This window comes from Alosa alosa, chromosome 10 (assembly GCF_017589495.1).
Source record: "Alosa alosa isolate M-15738 ecotype Scorff River chromosome 10, AALO_Geno_1.1, whole genome shotgun sequence".
Lineage (NCBI taxonomy): Eukaryota > Metazoa > Chordata > Actinopteri > Clupeiformes > Clupeidae > Alosa > Alosa alosa.
In genome coordinates this window covers 7710207-7731042 of record NC_063198.1, presented here as the reverse complement: position 1 = coordinate 7731042, position 20836 = coordinate 7710207, and the positions used below count along the sequence as shown (strand labels likewise).

At 40.3% G+C, this 20836-nt stretch overlaps 2 protein-coding genes and 1 non-coding gene across 4 annotated transcripts; 1 reads left to right on the top strand and 2 right to left on the bottom strand.

The window, feature by feature from the left end:
* Positions 1 to 43: 43 nt before the first annotated feature.
* Positions 44 to 5239, bottom strand: si:dkey-43k4.5 (potassium voltage-gated channel subfamily S member 2). Its single transcript, XM_048255317.1, has 3 exons — positions 5171 to 5239; positions 3021 to 3997; positions 44 to 1855 (listed from the first exon to the last, which is right to left on the bottom strand). Exons 2-3 carry the CDS (start codon positions 3984 to 3986, stop codon positions 1355 to 1357), a joined length of 1467 nt encoding a protein of 488 aa, XP_048111274.1. The 5' UTR covers positions 3987 to 3997; positions 5171 to 5239; the 3' UTR covers positions 44 to 1354.
* A 7373-nt stretch (positions 5240 to 12612) lies between these two features.
* On the bottom strand, positions 12613 to 20172 carry LOC125302403 (odorant receptor 131-2-like). 2 transcript variants are annotated; one of them, XM_048255556.1, is made up of 3 exons: positions 20118 to 20172; positions 13821 to 13970; positions 12613 to 13709 (listed from the first exon to the last, which is right to left on the bottom strand). In XM_048255556.1, the coding sequence occupies exon 3, from the start codon at positions 13685 to 13687 to the stop codon at positions 12725 to 12727; it is 963 nt and encodes a 320-aa protein (XP_048111513.1). In that variant the 5' UTR covers positions 13688 to 13709; positions 13821 to 13970; positions 20118 to 20172; the 3' UTR covers positions 12613 to 12724. The 2 variants fall into 2 exon arrangements, with proteins under 2 accessions (XP_048111513.1, XP_048111512.1); XM_048255555.1 differs by lacking the exon at positions 20118 to 20172 and having other exon boundaries at positions 13821 to 14091.
* LOC125302716 lies at positions 20110 to 20274 on the top strand. Its single transcript, XR_007194953.1, has one exon. It is a non-coding gene; the product is annotated as a U1 spliceosomal RNA (small nuclear RNA).
* Positions 20275 to 20836: the final 562 nt, after the last annotated feature.

Sequence of the window (20836 nt, the reverse complement as noted above, 5' to 3'; positions counted from 1 at the left end):
TGGGAATTAAACACATTATGCTTAATGTCATATCAGTTCTATAAATCAAAAGACCCAAGAAGAACCCTAGGATTCCAAATGCCAATGCAGCCAGGCACAATGAGTTATTGCAAGGTTAAAAGGTGTGGCCAGCAGCAGTGGCTATTTTTGTGAGCACTATGCGCCCAAGGGTTGGGTCACGTTCAGTATAAATAGGAGGGTGTTATCAATTTTTGACCTTCTGGTGGCAAACAGTAAAATTTCAGACTAAGCACAAACATAGAGAGAGATGCATTCTGTTTTTTGGGAGATGGATATCAGGGGATGGGGAAGTTTGACAATGATGATATTACCTATAGGTCCTACATATGGTGGTGTTTAAAGCCACAATAAAAATAAATAAAAAGTTAAAAACAAGCAACACTGATATGAAGTTAAAATGTCAACTACTAGCAGGTTGCCAAAAGTGCCAAATCTATGTAGCCTACATGAAAAACCTGATCAGAAATGCAGACAGCAAGTCTTAGCAGCACACCATGCAAATATGTTCAAAATATCTGACGTTTTACTTGTGAAAACGTAACAATAAGGTATTACATTAGATATTTTGCTTTGTAGGCCTATTTTAAATGGCATTTAAATACTTCAGAAGAATTCAGCCTTGGTTCAGTTATAACACTTAGTGCAGCTTGGCTACAGCTTTGGCATTCACATAGCACAGGATCTTTCTTCCGACTCATGGTTGATGGAAGACATTTAGATGCAGGCCTAACTGACTTATTGTTAAACAAAGGAAGCTTGTATTACATATGATGTGCACCCAAACAAGAGAACTCTTCCGGGAAGTGAGCTTGGAGTGCAGTCTGAAGATATTAGTGGTGGTATCTACGTTACACCACTGCACTGTGGACTGCTAGACTCGGAATACTCTGTGTTAAAGGTGGGATGTTTTTGCAGAATGTGAGAAGAGAGTAAATGGAGTAAATCGCTCCCAGGAGAAGTAATCCCTTTCTAAAGACATCTACACCAGAAAGTAAAGTGTGCAGCCTCTCCTCATTGATCAGACATGGCAGGCATGGAAGCCAGCAGAGGTCCTATGCTGTTATTTTTAAGCACGCTGTACTGCCACATTTCACATAGCCTTCATTTGCAAGATCAACATTTTTCTTTCAAGATATGTAGTTTAGCTACTGTAGCCTATTTAGTCAGGGATAGCAAGCATACTCTTCTAAAGCTCTATGGTATATCATGTGTCAGGAGAGCAATACTGAAAATTAACTCTAATTTGAATACCATACTTTCCAACGTTTTGTGTCTTTGTGTTAGTGTTGAATGTTTGAGGAGTGATCTGCTGTGTGATGATGAGATTTGCAACTCAGAGCTGGTAAACTTCTCTCCTTCTGTCTACAGGAGGTAGGTGTTCAACGTAACTATAGTTTACCACACCACCCTCGCTGTCCGTGTCATCGTCCTCATCGTCCACATCCTCATCCCCCAGATAGTGACTGTCCCCATCAGAGCCAGCATCCACGTCCATCTTCAGCCGCTTCTTGTTGCTGTTACGCACGGACGCCTCCAGGGCCTTCTGTTTGCGGTAGAAGTGGGAGAACTTGTTGAAGATGATGGTGATGGGCAGGGCCACCACCAGAGTCCCGCCGAGGATGCAACCGGACGCCGCAAGCTTGCCCGCCACCGTGACGGGCACCACGTCCCCGAAACCTACCGTGGTCATGCTAACGGTCCCCCACCACCAGCACGCGGGGATGGTGTCCAGTCCGACGTCCTCCTCGTACTCCGCTGTGTACACGATGCCTGAGAACACAGACACGCCCACACCCAGGTAGAGCAGCAGGATGCCCACCTCCCTGTAGCTGTGCTGCATACAGAGACAAGGGGAGGTCAGTATAAAGTTCATGCGCTTCTGACAACCTGACGCACCCTTACCATGCACTTCTCTCTCTTCACTCCTCTCTCTCTTTCTTTTACCACTTTCTCCTCCTACCACACTTTGACTAGTTCTTATAATGTCCTATCCTCTAATAATAATATTGACAGAGGAGTAGTAAGATCTCCTCTGCCCTGTAGCTTGAATGTTATTCTCTTGCTGTAAGTCGCTTTGGATAAAAGTGTCTGCTAAATAAGTAAATGTAAATGTAGATATCAATCAGTAGGCTCTGGACCATGATGGGCATTTAGGGTTCAAATAAGTGCCGTCAAGGCGATATCTTTAGTCAGTGGTTTCCATTTCAAACAGGACCAACCATAATAAAACAAAGTACACACAATTGCATCCCAACTGCAACAGCCAATATCATAATTAATTAAATTATTTCTGAAAAATATCCTCAGGCCTATTGATTTTCTTTTGGAAAAAATCTGAAAACGAATTTTCCAGAATTTGGAATGCTAAACATTGTTTTGTATAGTTTTGTACAGGCTATCCGTGCAGTTAAATTTGATACCAACATTGTAATACTGTAGGTTTCTTTTTGAATTTGCATTTCATATATTTACTTTTCACAATAAGATGTTTCATGACAAAGCAACTACAGCAACCACCACTGCAGCTATGATCTCTTACTGGGATAAGCAGAAGAGCATTGAGAATAGGGATGGGAGAAATGTAGTTCTCCTTTAAGGATTTTACAGGATCAAATAACTGAACATCCAGCATGATGGAGCAGCCATGGCCTACTGGTTAGGGCTTCGGACTTGTAACCGGAGGGTTGCCGGTTTGAACCCCGACCAGTAGGAACGGTTGAAGTGCCCTTGAGCATGGCACCTAACCCCACTGTAGCAGGCAGCTCACTGTGTCGGCATTAGTGTGTGCTTCACTGTGTGTTCACTGTGTGCTGAGTGTGTTTCACTAATTCACGCATTGGGATAAATGCAGAGACCAAGTTTCCCTCACAGGATCAAAAGAGTATATACTTATACTATGATAATCCAGGCTTAGATTCCATTAATTATGCAGTGTGATACAAAGTTGTAGCCATTGTAGTGTAGCAGGCTAGGCATCTACACATTCTGCCTAGTCTCACCCTTAGCGTGGCCCCTAGTGACCGTAGGCCCGTGGAGTGTCTGGCCAGCTTCAGGACTCGGAATATCCTCATGAGTCGGAACACCTGCACCACTTTTCCCAAGTTTTCTAGCTCGGATTCACTGCCAACTACCAAGTCAAAGAGTAGGGTGACATAGATGGGCACCACAGAGATGATGTCGATCATGTTGAGAGGCATAATGAAAAACTTCCGTCGGTTTGGAGCTAGAAGCATGCGAGTCACCACCTCAAAGTTGAACCAGCAGACACAGAATATCTCGAGGGCCTGCAGAGTGGGGTCCTCGATCTGCTTGCCATTCTGGTCATAGACCTGGTACTCCGGGATGCTGTGAATGCACATGGTCGCAATGGAGGTCAGAACCACAGTGATGGACAGTAGACTGAAGAGCTTGCTGGGGATGGAGTAGCCAGGGTTCTCCAGGGTCAGCCACAAGCACCGACGGACATTGCCACACTTCATGTCCTGGAAGAGCAAGATGTCCTTGTTGAGGTCGGAGATTTCGTCCACGTCTGTGTCCACACTGCTCTCGTCGCTGTCTTCATCCCAGTTCTTGTGTCGGGTCTCAAGCTTTCGGTCATGGTATCGGTAGCTGCAGCAGCTGTCCAGGAAGAACTCGTTGATGCCCCAGTACTCAATCTCTTGGCAGAAGGAGAAAACACACAGCTCCTCCATGATGTGGAGCTTGCCCGTCTGGTAAAAATGCAGGACGTACGCAAAGAGGCTTGGGTTGCGGTCAAAGTAGAACTCCCTCAGCTGCTCGTCGTAGTCGTCGCAGACCTGCAGGATAGCCTCCTCGGACTCACAGGCTAGCAGGCGGCCCAGCCGTGTGTCGGGGAACTTGCGCAGCGTGCTGGAGAACAGGCTGCTCTTGAGCCCTCCCACGTTGATGTGGACCAGCGGGTCTCCAGGGTCTGGGACCCAGCCCCGCAGGCTCTCCTTCACCATGGCGCCCTGCCCTTCAATGCAACACACAGACAGAGACATCTCATGTGATGAAATGGGATAGTATGAGGAAAGGCACCAAAAATAAATGCAGTGAAATGTCCCTCTGATCCTCAGATTAGAGATCTATACAAATGTTGGTGATGGGTTTCAAGTGACTTTTTTTTTAACCTCCCAACAAATAGTAAGGTCAAATAAATCAATGGTCCAGTTATAAACTAGCAGAAGAAGAGTATAATTATGACCCATACTTTTACAATGTTTATATAATAACAACAACAACAACAATAATAATAATAATAATAATAACATTTGGTTCAATTCTAATTTGAAAACACCTCGATATAGATTGTTGTGGACAGACTGACCAACCCTGTGCAACTATGTATGGGATACAATATGAAGACAGTAAGGGGAATACTGTCTTCATGGCACCACATCTGGGTAAAAATAAATGTGGAAAGTGAAGCTAGACTGGAGGCAAAAGGTTCAAATGCAGAGGGTGCCAGTGCTCTTATTGAGTAATGATTTAATTTAGCTTACGTTCTCTTGCCACAGCTGTTGACAAACAACATGCACTAATGTACACTAGGTTTGTTAATAGATGCTACCTAGACAGCCATTAATTTGTTATAAAATGCTGCTGGTACTGTAACGACCATATAGCCTACAATCTCCTTTGTGGCCAAACTCTGAAGAAATGAGCGAAGGGTCTCTTTTTACGATATATTCTATTCTCACTCATTATTTTCAGGTTTTCACTTTTTTCGTTTCGAATAACTGAAAACCGAGGTAAAAGTTTAAATCACTTTATCTTCTGATAACCTTGAGGTAGCCTACATAAATGTTGCAAAACGCTCTCTTCTCAGAGCTTGCTATATGTTATCTATAATTGAAGAGAATGAAATCTTTCAAGTCCACTGCATGTGTTTGACAAATCAAAAACACAAGGTTCGATCTACAGCGTCTCTGGTAGCCTATGATTGATGTAGGCTACTGTAAATGCACTTGACACTGTCAGCTTTATACGATCCAAACAATATTCATTTAACATCCTTATAACCCCCAAAATCACTGTCCAAAACTTTAGAACATTATGGTCTAGGCCATACATCTTTTATATGCAACAGTTAGACTACACTATTACTGATTTATTGATTAAACCGACAAAAGCAATAAGGACTCACCGTAAAAACTTGGAACCGAATTATCCTCGTCCTCGTTTTCTCAAAGTCCACTTATTCCAACAATGCCTTAATTATGGAAGAAGTAGGAGGACCCGAAAGTCTGGCATTTTTGCTGGTAAAAAAACCCATCGGTTGTGTATTTAGGACTTTGTGCATCTAAATGAGCCATTGCATCTCTGCATTTAAAATCGCCGGAATAAACCGACGCACGGCAACTCATGTGCTTGCGGCTGGCACATCGTCGGGTGCGCGCTTTGGTCACTGGTGCGTACACCAGTGGCTCGAGAATAATAAGGGTTCATCGGAATTTTACGTGCGTGTCTGCGAGGGATCATGTGCAAGCCGTGTCCATACGAAAACTGATACTTCTGCATCAAAACAATATTAAACACAGTTGCAAAGAAACAAAATTCAACATACACCGCTGCAACGAATCATTGGCTAGCCATTTATTTTAGTTTGTTAGTTAATATCGGGGTGACTATTTCATCAGGAAGATAGTTTGATTGGTTCCAATAAACATGAAAGCTTCAAAACATGAAAGCTTCACATTTTGTTGATACTTTCATGTAAAGTGATATAGGCTACATGCAAATAAATGGTTGAGTATGAAAGGCAAATTTGCCTAAAAGACAAATTCTACAGATGTGATATAGCTTATAAGCCTTTATTTGTCTTTAATGTGAATTTATTAGTCTGAAGAATCATAGAAATCATTCTGTTATAAAACTATAAATGACAAATAGGCTGCAAGATATTCTGTTTCTATTAATGGCATTTTAATGCCCTTTGTAATGGTGTTTGGGCAGTCCTGAGGGCATAAGAGGATACTTAAAACTATGTCCAGGTCCTTTCCCTTTTTCCTTTTTGTAAATAATGCCTCCTGGTGTCCAAAGAAAGCAAACACTTCCATTTAGTATGCCTCTCTACTGTGGTCTCTCTGGGAACATGACAAACAAGTCCCCCTCACCTTTGTATTGAAATCTATACCTGAGCATACCTCTGACAAGTGGAAAGATGAGGCTGCCAGAACAGCGCCAGAGAGGAACATCTCAGTACCAGTGGCCAGGTTGTTCAATGAGATTTGCTAACACTTTATAAGCTGATGATCCACATGGAAACTTTTTGAGCAATGTTGCTGAGCAATGTTCCTGTAGGCCTATTGGTTTTTGGATACATTCTCATTGATATTAGGCAGTTTTTACTGTACTTTAATCATCAGAAGGCAAATAAGAACAAATCATCCAATAAGAACACACAATTGGTTATGTTGTTGCTCAGCGACATTGCTCAAAATGTTGTTCCAAAATGTATGTCCACATTAAAAAAGGCTTTTTGATCACATTACACTCTTAAAACGAATATTTTTAACACATCTTTGTGTCCAGATAGGGACAACACATTTGTTTTAAGAGTATTCAGTTGATATGGCATTGAGCATCCACCCACTTAGAAAACAAATCTCAGTTACTATAGTTACCTTGTCAAGTATAACCTTGTATTTGAGAGAGACATGTCTCTAGCCATCCAATCATATACATGTGTTGTTATATACTTCGAACAAGGCACACAAAAGAAAAACTTTTTTTTTTAAAAATCCCAAATCTATGGCCTAATATAGGGCATCAACAGGATTCAACAGGTATCTTGCACTAGGTCTACATCCATCATTAATAATAATGACATAAAATACCCATTTGGACTGACACTGAACTGCAGATTAAATAATTTTCCAAATCCTACAATAATGCAGGATGTTGGCTGCATTGCCAACATATTTGCATTGAATCATCCATTTTAACAACCTTCATTAGCAGGCTATCACAGACTATTCTTTTGAGAACTGGGAAAAGGATGCATACCACAATAGCTTTATAAATTGTTTAGTGGTATGGCTAGGAAATCAGAGGTGGAAGAACTCTGGCCTGAAAAAGTAAGTCTTTTGTTCAAACCATTCACTAAATTAGCTAAATATAGCCTAATTAGCACCACTCTTCAGAGCAGCTAGTGAGACAACCCTGTCTTATACACACAGGTAGTGTCAATACATTGTTTTTTCCTCCTCTGAGGGAAATAAATACCAATATGAATTTGACCTTGTTTCTCTAATTTGTCTCGTGATGGACCACAAGAGGGCAGTGTTGATGAGTGAAAGAACTCAAGACTCTAGTGCTTGAGGTGTGTGAACCAGTGATAGCTGATGTCGTCACATGCTTCATGCGTGCATTTTGTCTGACCAGAGACAAAGAGACAGAGACTCAGCAGAGGATAGATGATTGTGTCCTGTGACTTGAAATTAGTAAAACAAAATTGGCAGGTTCGCCACTGGCGCCCTGTGCTTGTCACAGATGAGAGCAAGTTCACCCTGAGCACATGTGACAGATGTGTAAGGGTCTAAAGATGTCGTGGAAAACGTGATGCTGCCTACATCATTCAGCATGACTGGTTTGGTGGTGGGCCAGTGATGATCTGGGGAGGCATATTCTTGGAAGGACGCACAGACCTCTACAGGCAAGATAACGGCACCCTCACTGCTCTTAGGTATCAGGATAAAAAACTTCAGACCCATATTGTCTGACCCTATATTGGTGTAGTGGGCCCGGCCACAGTCATGCCAGCATGCATACACTCCCCCTGCTACCCTGATTTGCATTTGTATATGTTAAAGCCTCCCCTAGAATTAGGAGGAGGGGGGTCATGGGGGGACGACTGCCAAGAAAGGCCCACGTCAATTTCTGACAATCGGCGTTTCCTGCAAACTGCCGTGAACAGCCATTAACCTGAACTTCCACGACAATCTACAGTGCCACATACTGACGAAAAATTCATGCAGTGCCCTGGGTTCCTCCTGGTGCACAACAACGGCTGGACACATGTAGCGAGAGTGTGCAGGCAGTTCCTGGAGGATGAAGGCATTGATACTATTGACTGTCCTCCCACACTTCCCTGACTTAAATCCAATTGAACACCTCTGGGACATTATGTTTTGGTCCATCCAAGACCGCCAGGTTGCACCACAGACTGTCAAGGAGCTCAGTAATGGCCATGTCCACATCTGGGAGCAGATCCCCCAGGACACCATCCACCGTCTCATTAGGAGCATGCCCCCGACATCATTAAGCATGTCGGGGCCATACGAACTACTGAGTACCATTATCAGTTGCTGCAATGAAATTTAGGCTAAATGGACCAACTTGCCCTATCATTTTTTTTTACTTTGATTTTCGGGTGTCTTTGAATTCAGTCTTCTGTACATCATTTTCATTCCCGAAAAACTAAGTGGCATCCTTTTGTTCCTAACACATTACCCAGTCCATTTCAGAAAAGATATCCAGTATGATGTTTTTTTCCTATTGCAATCTGATGTGTTTTCAAAGTGTTCCTTTAATTTTTTTTAGCAGTGTAAAGTAAGAGTTAAGGTTTGCTCAGAAAGAGAAGAAGGTAGAATAAGAATTTATTGATGATTAGGTAGTTACCTCCATTAACAAAAATATAGAATATTCTCTTACACATTGTGGTCATATTGGAATCTTAACCCTTTCGTGCCCGTGCCGAACATTCCATTTTTGGTGCTGGATGACCTCCTTACACAAAAAACCTTATTTCTTGAGTATAATACATACCATCAATGGGATATACATACCATTGTAATCAGAAGGGTCAGTTCTATCAAATGATGTGAAATACATATGGTAATGTTGATATAGTAATGAACAGTCTTTGAAAATCCTCTCCAAATGTATACCGAAATTCGTTAAAATTGAATTTCATTCGCATAAAAATGAATTTTCATCATATTTCTATACGAGATAGGGAAAAATATAGAGTGTATGACATGTTCAGCAAGTTGTGGGCTATTTAACAAAAAAGACTGAATTGGAATACCATTAACCTTTCAAAAGTTATGATAAATTAAGTGATAAGTGTATAAAAATGCAGGAAACGGGATTTAGAATGTTGACAGAATTCGCATTCTCTTTCTCACCAAAAACATAAAAGTATGCATAAAAACTAATAATGAAGTCAGACACAATGGTTTAGATGTATTTGGTCCATAAGAATAAACCATTTATTTGTATATAAGCAAATGCTACAGTCAACAATAATGATATATAAAAGAAAAACATGTACCTTACCAGTAATACAGGAAGTAAGTATACTGTATATTTATTGAAGATCAATTCTGAAGAGACATAGAATACATTTGATTCAACAGATACAACTTCCTTATATAAATTAGTGTAATATGAAAATGATATACATCTATAAAATGTATTATTTATGAAAAGCTAGGAATACAATCAACTTCAACATCACTCAAAAATCAATGTGTCTAAACATTTGAAAGTGGATTACATAGAACAAGCCTGTTGAGAATAAACACATACACACATATAAAAACACAAACTCACACACACACACAGAGGAGGATAGGGAAAGGTGGGGTGGGGAACCTGAAGGTTAAACACAGAGGGACCTATGACTCATAACTAAAAAGCATCCCCTTCTGTAGAATGCCAAATCTGACAGCAATTTTGTTTACCAAAAAAGCAGTCACCTACCGGTAAACTCCAGGCCATACAAGCTACTTTAGTGTTATTATGTATTGTTTTTATAACAAAGCCAACCATTTTTCTTTGGCTCCTGCTGTACAGGAATATGTACTTGATGAAAAGATGACAGTAGTAGTTGGAGCAGCTGAAGGCGAGGCTGAAATTTTGACGGAAATGCCTGCCAGCTGTTGTGATAGATTTTCGCCAAAATCTTTCTGGCTGTAGCTACCAAACCTAGGTTCAACACCAGATTCTGCATTGCCGAACTTGAAATAATAAGAAACTACTGAAACAGCAATGTCAATGGAGAAAAAGTGTACACAATATGTATTTCTCATTTGGTCAACGCTCCCTGATCCCTTCAGAGACTTGGTTCCCCAGTAGCAATGGATATTAGGGAGGGAAGTGAAGTCCCATGTCAATGATCAATCCCAGAAAACTGTGAAACTCTTCTGGGGTCTCTTCGTCCCATGCCCCTGCACTGTGGGTTTGCATACAACGGCCTACTAAGCACAACCTCTCACCCGTTCCGGTTGGTAAAACCACATATGCCTGGGACAACAACATAAAAATCAACATAACAAGTCTATTTCACAGTGTTTTTGGTGGCAGTCTACACCACCCTCGCCGCCACCTAAATCTATACCTTCTTCCTCCATCCTCACATGGTCTTCAACATTGTGAGCGCAAGCTCATCAGCAGTCAGCCACCTCTTCAGGCCTGCAAGGAGGTCTGTGTAGGTCTTGTCATCCTCCATCTGAAACAACAGTAAAATCATACAAATGTAATATATTTATTAATTAAAAAAATAAAAAAATCACAAAACTACAGATGTGTGCACATACATACACAAGAAGAGGTAGCCTAAACTATTGAAGCATTTTGAGTAACTCAAAAATATTTAGAAGTATGAAAAGTCATTTTATTACACATGGGTTTAGCTACCCTAAATCTGATTGCCTGGCTGGCATTAAGATAAAGACAGATTACATTTCACCTAGTAACTAACTGCTTAAATGCAATAATGACATTTCTGACATAATATGTGATTTCACATCATGTTTTCTATAAAGCTACATATTGAGAAGAGTAGAATATCAAGTCATGCCATCTTAGAAAATGTTGAGACAAGCACGTCTGATGTTTGACATTTAGAAGCAAGGTAAAACAGTTCACTACAAACTGCCTAGCGAGGTAACAACCCGATGAGAGGCAATACGTTAATTAGCACTACATTTCTGACAGAATCCGTGATTTCACATCTTGTTTTCTACAACTACATATTGAGAGGAGTAAAAATATCGCTCAACTTATTTCATGTAAGAGAACGCAACTTAGAAACGCGGCGCCCATTGATTTATTCAGCTTTGGTATGCTATACTGACTTGCCAATATAATGCTTACCTAACAAGCAAATTGGTACTAGAAAACAAACTTACTTACAGGTTATATACTAACAGGTTTTTAAATGAAATTGTCAAATGAAAATAACTGATATAAAAAAGCAAACGAGAATACTGCAAGCAGTTCAGAGTAATGCAGCTAGCTAAGTTACATGACGACGCTATGCCATAATGTTGACGCTGATGAGAAAGCATATTACTATCAAATAACATGATTTTATGACTACAAATTAAGATTAACCATAACTAGAAACGATGTAAAATATATATTACCTCAGTTTATCCAGCTGTGTGGTTTTCAGTCGAGGTAAACTCCAACGAAGTGCAGGTGGCATCTAGCGGTCCATGTTAAAATGTACGACTGAAGTGAAAAGTTTTTTTCACGACTCATCTTCCAGTATCCAAAACATTTCGCGCCATAAACCCCTTAACCAATCATATCAAATTGAAGCTTATGTTGTCAGCATTACGGGGAAGATTTCAGAAATAAAATCAGTCATTGGACAGCTTAGATATTAGATGATTGGTCATCGTTAAAATTTTAACGAAATTAGAACGGTCGGGCTTGTAAGGGTTAAAGATTATACTTGATGCCTTTGATATTTTTGAGGTCGTCATGTGATAAAATTACTTGTCAAACTTTGAAATGGTTTTTGAACTATATTTCTATCATGAATAACAATCGAGATGGTCAATATTTTCAAATTTGTTATCTGCCATATTGGATTTCAAAATGGCCAACATTAGGTATATTTGGAAATCATGTCAATAGCTTCCTTGAGCCTGAAAATTAAGTGATAGAACTTAAAATACTTTTTTTTCATCTTGTTTATTTTTTAAGTTTTATCAACAATTCTATTAAGAATGGCGGACATATTTGAATTCAAGATGGCGGCCACTAGGGGGCACAATGTGTTGGGGTCCATTTTCATTTTTGATCACTGGGGTAGTAGTGTAACTGTGTCAAGTTTCATGCTTTCATGCAGCATGCAGCAAAAACAGTGGCATCAACCGTTAAGCTGATTCATAATTCTGCTTGGTAACATTCTGTACTCCTCTATGATCAGAGACTGTAATAATAATAATAATAGTAATTATTATTATTATAATGTCAACATTTAAGTATAATAATCATATTAATATTGTATGATCATAATCAACTTACATCACTATTATATCAATATCGAACATATGTAACTAGTAAAACTCTACTAAATGATAGGGTCACTGTACCAACAACATGAGAAAGACCACAAAAAAAAAAAAAAAAATGACAAAAATACATACAGCTTCTTTATGTTCCAATCCTATCAATATGGGAAATGTATAATGTTACAATGAATCCATATCAGAGACATGCTGTTTCCCCACACACATTCATAATAAAGCCTCTTTAGTCACACTTTACACTTTGAAATATATCCCAGCAACATCCCAAATGCAATATATAAGCACAAAAATAACATTTTCAAGTTTAGGCCTCATATTTGATACTTAGTATCTGCTATCTGCACTGGTTTTTAAAGTTTCAACTGGAAACCCTCTAGGAACAGACTGAACAAAATATACATTGTTTCATTGTTCAATTCAATCTAAATTTAATTATTAAATGAACATACCTTCTTGCTAAAATGTTTGAGGTTCCTCCTCTTCTGTTTGCCCTTGCATATTATAATTTTGCAGGAAAAGTACTGTGACATGTGTTTGGCAAATTTCTGATCTCTAATACTATAAATCAGAGGACTGAGCAGCCTTGGGATAATGTTTGTGATCAGGTAGCCCAGGAAGGTTATTTTTGAGCGATAGATGGGGAAATATGTGATCAAAACAAGATCAAGAAAAGGAGTGACGTAGGACAACATACACAGAAGCAACTGGATGCCGTGTAATGAAATGGTGTTAAGTGCCTTTTTGGCTGAGGCAGCATCTCCTTTAGCTGCTTTGGCTGTTAGAAATATCCTAACGTACGTATAGATCAGTGTCAGCCACACGAAGGATATATACAGGCCTTGGACCACCTTCACTTTCTCTTCATGGTATCGGGTGTTGTATAGACTGAGAGGAAAACAAAAGATTACTGTTGAAAAAAAGCTTATAGGCTGTGTGGCAAGGACAATGATAACATCAGCTAGCGCAGGCATGAAGCCAACTCCCCACGTAAGGCCAATGATGAAATAGGTCCTGCGTACTGTGCACATCTGAGCATGATGAAGGGGTTTGCAAATGGCGATATAGCGCTCAATAGCCATACCAGCCAGGATAATTGGTGTGTTCATGTGTGTGGTTGAACCAATTATAAGCACACTACAACATGTGGAAGCTTTAAAAAATGGGTTGGCATAACTTAAAACATACAGTGTCACAGAAAGAAAAATCAGAATCATATCATTCACCACAAGATTCATGTACAGAATGTATCTTGAGTCACTGTGAAACACAGAGTTCTTGAAGAAAGTCAGAACTATGATCCCATTGGTGCAGTTGATAGCAATACCCAGCACAACAATTATAACATTTTTCACCAAAGCCTCCTGAAAAGCATCTCTGTTGGTGAGATTCATCACCTGTGCCTCTCCAGTGGTCCTGCAAATGAACAACATCATTTCATAAATAAGATAAAAAAAACAGGATATCATATGAACAAAATGTGTAAATACAGTACATATTATCTGAAGACTTATGAAATAGGTTTACCTGGTAGGGCCTATCGTACATCAGAGCAAAGCTTCTGTCGGATAGATTAATATAGATCCCGTGTTTCAGTGAGTGCCTTGTGATTGGCTGCAGACAGTTAACTAATGTGGACTGGGCATGACTATTCTCTGCACAGTGTCCTGGGAAAATCTAGATATTGAGAATATGACATCATAAGTGTGTTTAATTCTTAGAGCATCTTTTGTATAGTCTTTCAGGTAATGCAAATAAAGTTGTAAAAATAACATCCTTGCTTAATTATCAAGGTTGTCCTAAAAGATCGTCAACAACGTTGAAGATATGATTTTAGCTGAAATAACATAACAAAAGGTCTTCTGGAAAGTAGTCTTGTCCAGAGCAACATGAAATTGTGCAATTGCACTAACTCGTCAGATTTGTTATAACTTTGTGGTCTGAATTTGGTTTAATAGATTTAAACCAAATTCAAGCATAATTTAAAATTTAATAGATAAAGTACAATTTAAAGCAATATATCATTTCATAAAGTGTAATTCCGGAGTAATTTGAACCCAGGTCTTTTTCACGAACACCCCCTCGAGAGCTAGATTACATTGATCAAAGGAGTACCGTGTTTGACCGGCTTGAGCGCTTACAGCCCAAGTGGCTAACAGTGCAAGTACTAAGGGCCAATCGCTAAACGTATCCAAACCGCCATTTTTTAATAACTCTCAGTATAGCACCATACTTCTGCAGTAGTATGAATAGAGTCCCAACACATAAAACAAAGCATCAAGAACTTAACTAGATGTACCGCATAGCGATACAAAATATGGCCGCCGCTCAGTCCTGTACATCCGTTCCGCGAAAAGAAATCACACTTCAATTTGTCTCCATATTTTACTCCATCCCCCACTCTTGAAACTTTTGTGTAGGCCTATGCTTGTTTGGCATGCCTGAGTGTGTGTGTCTTGGCTGCACAGAAAGTAGCCTACTGGTGCTGAAAAGGTGAATAGATTGTAGAATAGCCAAAGAAGATGTAGCATTGTTATAAAACCTTTAAAATCTCTAAACAATCACAAGTAGGGCAGTTCATCACAGTTCATCCATTGCAACTGGATTGATGAAAGGTCACTTACACCTGTAGGCTACATTGTATTTGGGAAAAGCAAAAGGTATCAGCATAATGTTATTTATTTATTTATTTATAAACAAAAAACATCTCTGTCAGTTCCATGCCGTTTTCAACAGCTATCAAAAACAAAGGTCAATTTTGGATGGATGGATTTTTTGTGAATGTTTCTTCTTCTACATAAGATTTTAGTCATCTTTAGTTCATGTGATACTTTATTGTCAATGCACAAATTAAGTAACAGTAGTCTGAAACGTCATTGTTAATGCACAAATTAAGTAACAGTAGTCTGAAACGAAATGCTGTTTTACATCTAACCAGTGGTGCAAATAACTGACATGTCCAAATGGGCCTTGATGAAATGCGTCGCTAGACTGTTCATACACATTTTAACGGGCCAAAGTTGAAGAGCTGTTGTCCGTTATTGTTCGTGCAAATATAGGCTGATTCATGTTCCCTTGCATTGTGTAACTGAGGTCCATGGCTAGTCTGGCTTTCACCAGACCAAACTCAATCTTTTAAGAAATCAAAAAATAAATAGCGGGCAGATCAGGCTGGGTTCACCCAGCCTAGTCCATAAGGCACCCGATATTGTTTAATTTTCCGATTGAGATATCCACGCTATGGCTATTCTAAATGATGAACTAGATCCTAATAGAAAGCTGTTAGCTTCCCTAAGCTACAGGTAGGCTTATAAGGTAGGCCTATTTACAACATAAATTGTCAATAGGCTATGCTGGCGACACAAATAAAATCTCCTTTGAAACCAATGGCTTCACCTTACCCACAGTATCAAGCGGACTTAAACTGCCATATCGTGGGCGAAAAGTTGTAATAAAATTCACGCAGCATGAGTCAAAGGAAAGCGCGAATGAAGTAGCCACTTCTAAATGGGACCCACTACACAGTAGCTTAAGGTGTGTTGCTAAAGCAGCCATAATGAAATGAAGGTGTCATTGTTTGGATACTTCACACACACGTGCTTTTTAATTTCACAGACTACTACCAAGCTGGAATCAAAGCACATCGATTCCCTCTCACACCCTGCACGCGCCAAAGGGACACCAGGCAACGTATTCGTGTTAATTACTCATCTTCGTGAAGTCGGTATATGGTTAAATGACTCATTACAGGGCGAATGAAGACTCTCTCACCAGCCCTACTGCCTGTAGGAAGAATATCCCGCTTGCAAGTTCAGTGTATCGTGCCGGCTAATCAAGCAGTTTCAGTTTCCATCCTGCATCCACAGCACAGAGGCTAACGGCAGCTAGCGATTGTTGCAACGCGTGTATAATGGCAGAGCCGCGAAGAAGCAGCGAAAACCCTTTTGACGGAAGATGCAAAGAAAAAGGAAAAGAGCTTCAGACCGAAATGGCGGGGAGTTTAAGTAGAGAAAAAAGCATTAGGCTTGCCTGGTGCCCTTTAAAACAAAATAAACAGGGCGCCTCAGTCTCCCACGCATGTAGCCTATAGGCAAAACTGTATCAGACCCGTGTAACGTTGGTAAATCTTCCATTGCACAGAATGATTTTTGTAGCGTGCAACAAATGACAGTCGAAAGATACAATTACAGTGCTGCTATCAATTTGCTTTGGTATAACCGCATTTATAGTTTTCTACAAATGCAATCAATCAAATTGGCCTCCATCACTCAACCAACGCTAACGGTAACATTACCTAGGTCCTTATTGATATTATAAGATTAACGCATTACCTGCAGTAAAAAACCAAGCATGTCCGATAAACATCCTCAGATTTATTTCGGCTTCAAGAAGAAATGGGAATTACATTTCATGTGAACATCGTCCTATCCTTATTAGACATTCTCTGCGGTAAACTACAGGTCCTTGTAGGAAGCGTCCATTGTTTTTGTCCAGGAATATTTGTTTTGGCTTTCTTTTAATCCTACTGAATTTGTAATTATGTATCGGCCGTTCTAATACCGATAGTATGTGGGTGCCTGTGTGTGTGTGCATGTGTATATGTGTGCACCGCCATCTACAGGCCAATGAGTGTACAGTCACTAAATGTACACATAACCTAATTTTTTTTAGACCCCCCCATGGATGAAATTCTACGAATATACCCCCAGAGAATGCCAGGTCAATCATACACATAAAATTTGGTGCAGTTCTGAACATCTTAACTGAAGATAGGGGCGATTAAAGCAGTATAATATTGCATTTTCATTTTTTTTACGGTTTAAAATCACAAATGAGTGATTATGGGCCAGGTTGATGCCGTGGGCCCTTGAGACCAACATACCATAAAAGATTCTTCATCCTCAGTGCCACGGTTCAGGTAGTTATTTAGGAAAAACTGCACGGGGGGGGGGGGGGGGGGGGGGGGGGGGGGGTTGGGGGGTGGTGGCCCCCGGGGACGAAACGAAATTTTTCCGTAAAAGTCTAGTGGGGCTCCATACCCACCAAATTTCATGTGCCCCGGTGGTTCGGTGTCCCGGTATCGTTGACCAAAAATTCAGGAAGTAGATGGACGGAGAAAAAAAAAATTTGATCCCCTATATGACCGCCGCTTCAAGCTAGCGGTCATAATAAGTGTATCAGGAGTTTATGTCAGGGTTCGAACCGGGTTCAAGGAACGAAAACAAAAGCGAAACCAGCGAACGAATTTTAATGGAATTTTACGAGGAGCAGAACGGAAACGAAAACAAAATGGTCTTCAACTGTTCGGAACAGAAAACGTTATTCTGAAATCCACAAAACCGGTTAATAACGTTTTTTTCGTTCTCTATATATTTTATAAAATTTCACAAAAGCATATCCTATGTCAGGGAGACTATTTCGGTTGTGTAAAAACAAGCCGCATCTACACTGTTAATGTGAGCTAACAAGTCAGCTATGTAGCCAACTAGGCCTACCTATCCGTCTCCGCCACTTCTCTTAGGCCAGCTCAGTGGCGTAGGCTACTGAAACTTATTTGGAAATTGTTTGTAGCCTATGCGTAATAGCCTATTTTACCTGTCCACGCCTTGTCGTTTTAAAGTCGGATTTTGAAATGTTTTACAATTATAGCCTATTCTATGTAGAAGAGTTAAATTTGGGAAATTTGAGATAGGCCTTGTCAGCAACAGACAGGTTGGAAATTATAGCACAAACCTTTGAAGAAATCCATATGGATAAAACCAGGTAAGGGGAGTTTAGCACGTATCCAGAAATATTTTTGATAAGAAATTATTTATAGGCATAGGTTAGGGGCTTACAGTAAGTCTGTAGGCTATGGGATGGATAGCCCATCTGAATGTTTTTGGATGCCGCCTGTGATTTATTATTTTTTTGGGCATAGCTACGGTATAGGCTAAATCAAGGGAAATAATGAGTACGTCTATTCTAAGGTAAAGTTCACAAAAATAGACTTGATAGGGTCCGCCAAACACTGCGAACTTTAAGAACGAACGATATTTTGCGTTCCGAACCGGTTCAGGACCGATATGTTGGTGGCGGAACGCATGCAAGAACGAAAACGTTAAACATAGGCCTACCTGAACCGTTCGGAACGGAACGTTTGAAAAATAATTTCGTTTTCGAGCCCCGGTTTATGTAAAAAGACTGTTTTACAAGACTTACAAGACAAGTCTTCGGTCATCTCCATCTTGTGGGATAGTCTGTACAAGTTGATTATCGAATGCAATGCAAAAGGAAGAGACCAGGTTTTTCTTGGTCACTGGCTTAATGATTTTTAGAGTGTGTAAGATAGCAATTTTTGGATCATGCGCCAGACCTTATATGTCGCTTATTGCCACACCCCTGGTAATAAATAAAAGTGGAGTGCATGGCAAAAAATCTCTCACTTGAGTGTATAAGAATAAGCCTTGCATCTCACTTTGCGCCACCTTGCGCTGGGTGCACGATAGGACCCTCTGAGTGATAACTCAGTGGTTTTCAAAGTGGGGGCCGTGAGGGGGTGCCCGGGGGGCCTCAGCAAGTTGGAAGGAAAAATAAAAGCAACATTTGAAAAATTTAAAATATACCTATTACTATGAGGGTTGTTATTTAATGCCATTATAATAATTTGTCACATATCTGAACATTATATTTTCCATGATAATGACTGTGTAATAGTGATAGCTCTCATATAGCAGAAAGCCCCAAATGCAATTTTTACACACTGTATGCTCCATCGCGAAGTTAGGATTATTAGGATTAGCTTAATGTATTTTTACATTTGCCGTAGTATTGTCGATGGGTTTAATAACACATCAAGGGGGTCCTTGGTCAGAACCTAGTGGTATTTGGGGGGCCTTGTCGTGGAAAAGTTTGGGAACCCCTGTGATAACTATTTAGGTTATACTCCACAAAGGGGACTATTGAGCCCTGTGGTTGGACATTTTGGTCCTGAAAGGAAACATGTGTGATGCGCACAGTATGGGACTACTTCAAGAATCTCCATAGAGTGTTAGACATTTTTGAATCTGGGAAAGTCTTTCAGCTAAAATTTTAATCAATTCTGAACCATGGGTTATGTGTATGTGTGTCGCGTCATGTGATCTTGTATTGCTTTGTGATTGTCTGTTAAAGGCAATCTTTGTAATATGTCTGAGCAATGCTATGGGGGCAGATTTTAGACTGTGTTTGTGCCTGTTATAGACTCAAAGGGCCTATCTCTGCGCATAGTGGCACCAGGCACAACACAAGTCTTGTTAGCTTACACCCAACGCAATGATTCTTATTCTGCCAAGTGGACGAGTTGTAAAATGAACCTTGTGCATACACAGGCGTGAAATTAGTGTGGTCAGGGGCTTGATCACAAATTTCTATTTTAACACCACTAAAAATGATAACGCCATTGGCTGATAAAAACCAGGTCTAAAGTGAAAGACACAGCAGATGCGCTCACTCCTCATCAAAATATGATTAAATTGATTTTTCGCTCCTTGCTGTTAAAGGGAATGACAGATGTCACTCTCATTGGTTTAATGGATGTTACACCAAAAACACACCCATAATTAATTAAGAAACATTAAGAACAACCCTTTTGAACTGGCGCGGAGATGATTTTTCCGGCTGTTAAATAGTGATAGTGAAGACACTTCCTGTATGTTCATTACATCACGCTTCAGAGTATGCATTTAGATCGCTATGCAAAAGGGCCCATAATTCATTCCAAGTGCTGTGCAACATGAATAGGATACAAGACACCACTTTGTGCAATTATTTCAGTAATTATGAAGAAACAGTATACTTACTTACCTGGCAGGGGTGATACAATGAACAAGAAGGTTGTTTGCCCAGGGCGAGGCTCGGCCATTGCACATCCGGTTGTGCTGATCCCTGCGAATTCCTCAAATGTGGGAATCTCGACTGCACAATTTCTGGTAGTGGGGGACTGCGTTCGTGCTCTCCCCTGATATTTGTGGGGCAGCCGTGGCCTACTGGTTAGCGCTTCGGACTTGTAACCGGAGGGTTGCTGGTTCGAACCCCGACCAGTAGGCACGACTGTAGTGCCCTTGAGCAAGGCACCTTAAGCGTTCAACATACTCGACGCACCCGACCAGTAGCGCGACAACGTGACGTCAAAACGACGTAGTTCTTGCTGGCGCGCCAAGATTTTAGCCAGGTAGTGCGAGGTAGCGCACCACTCATTTTTTTTCAGACGAGTGCGACAAAGCGGAAACAGGAAGATGGACTAGTTCGAGGGCAAGCGAGAGTTGCAGTGTTTTGTTACAGTCGGGAATTTTTAATAGTTTGCTGGATAAGTTAACAAAGTTACCAGCGAGTGTTGCAACACATGGAATTAAGAGGAAAGAATAGAAACGATTTATTTTCAAACAAAGGATATCTATTAAAGCCTGAACAAAATCTCTTTCGACTTCAGGAAATTACACAAACTCAGCCAGCTGCTAGCTAGCTAGCCAGCTAACTAAACTGTTTAAATTATTAAAATTTCCCTCGGGATGACTAAAGTATCC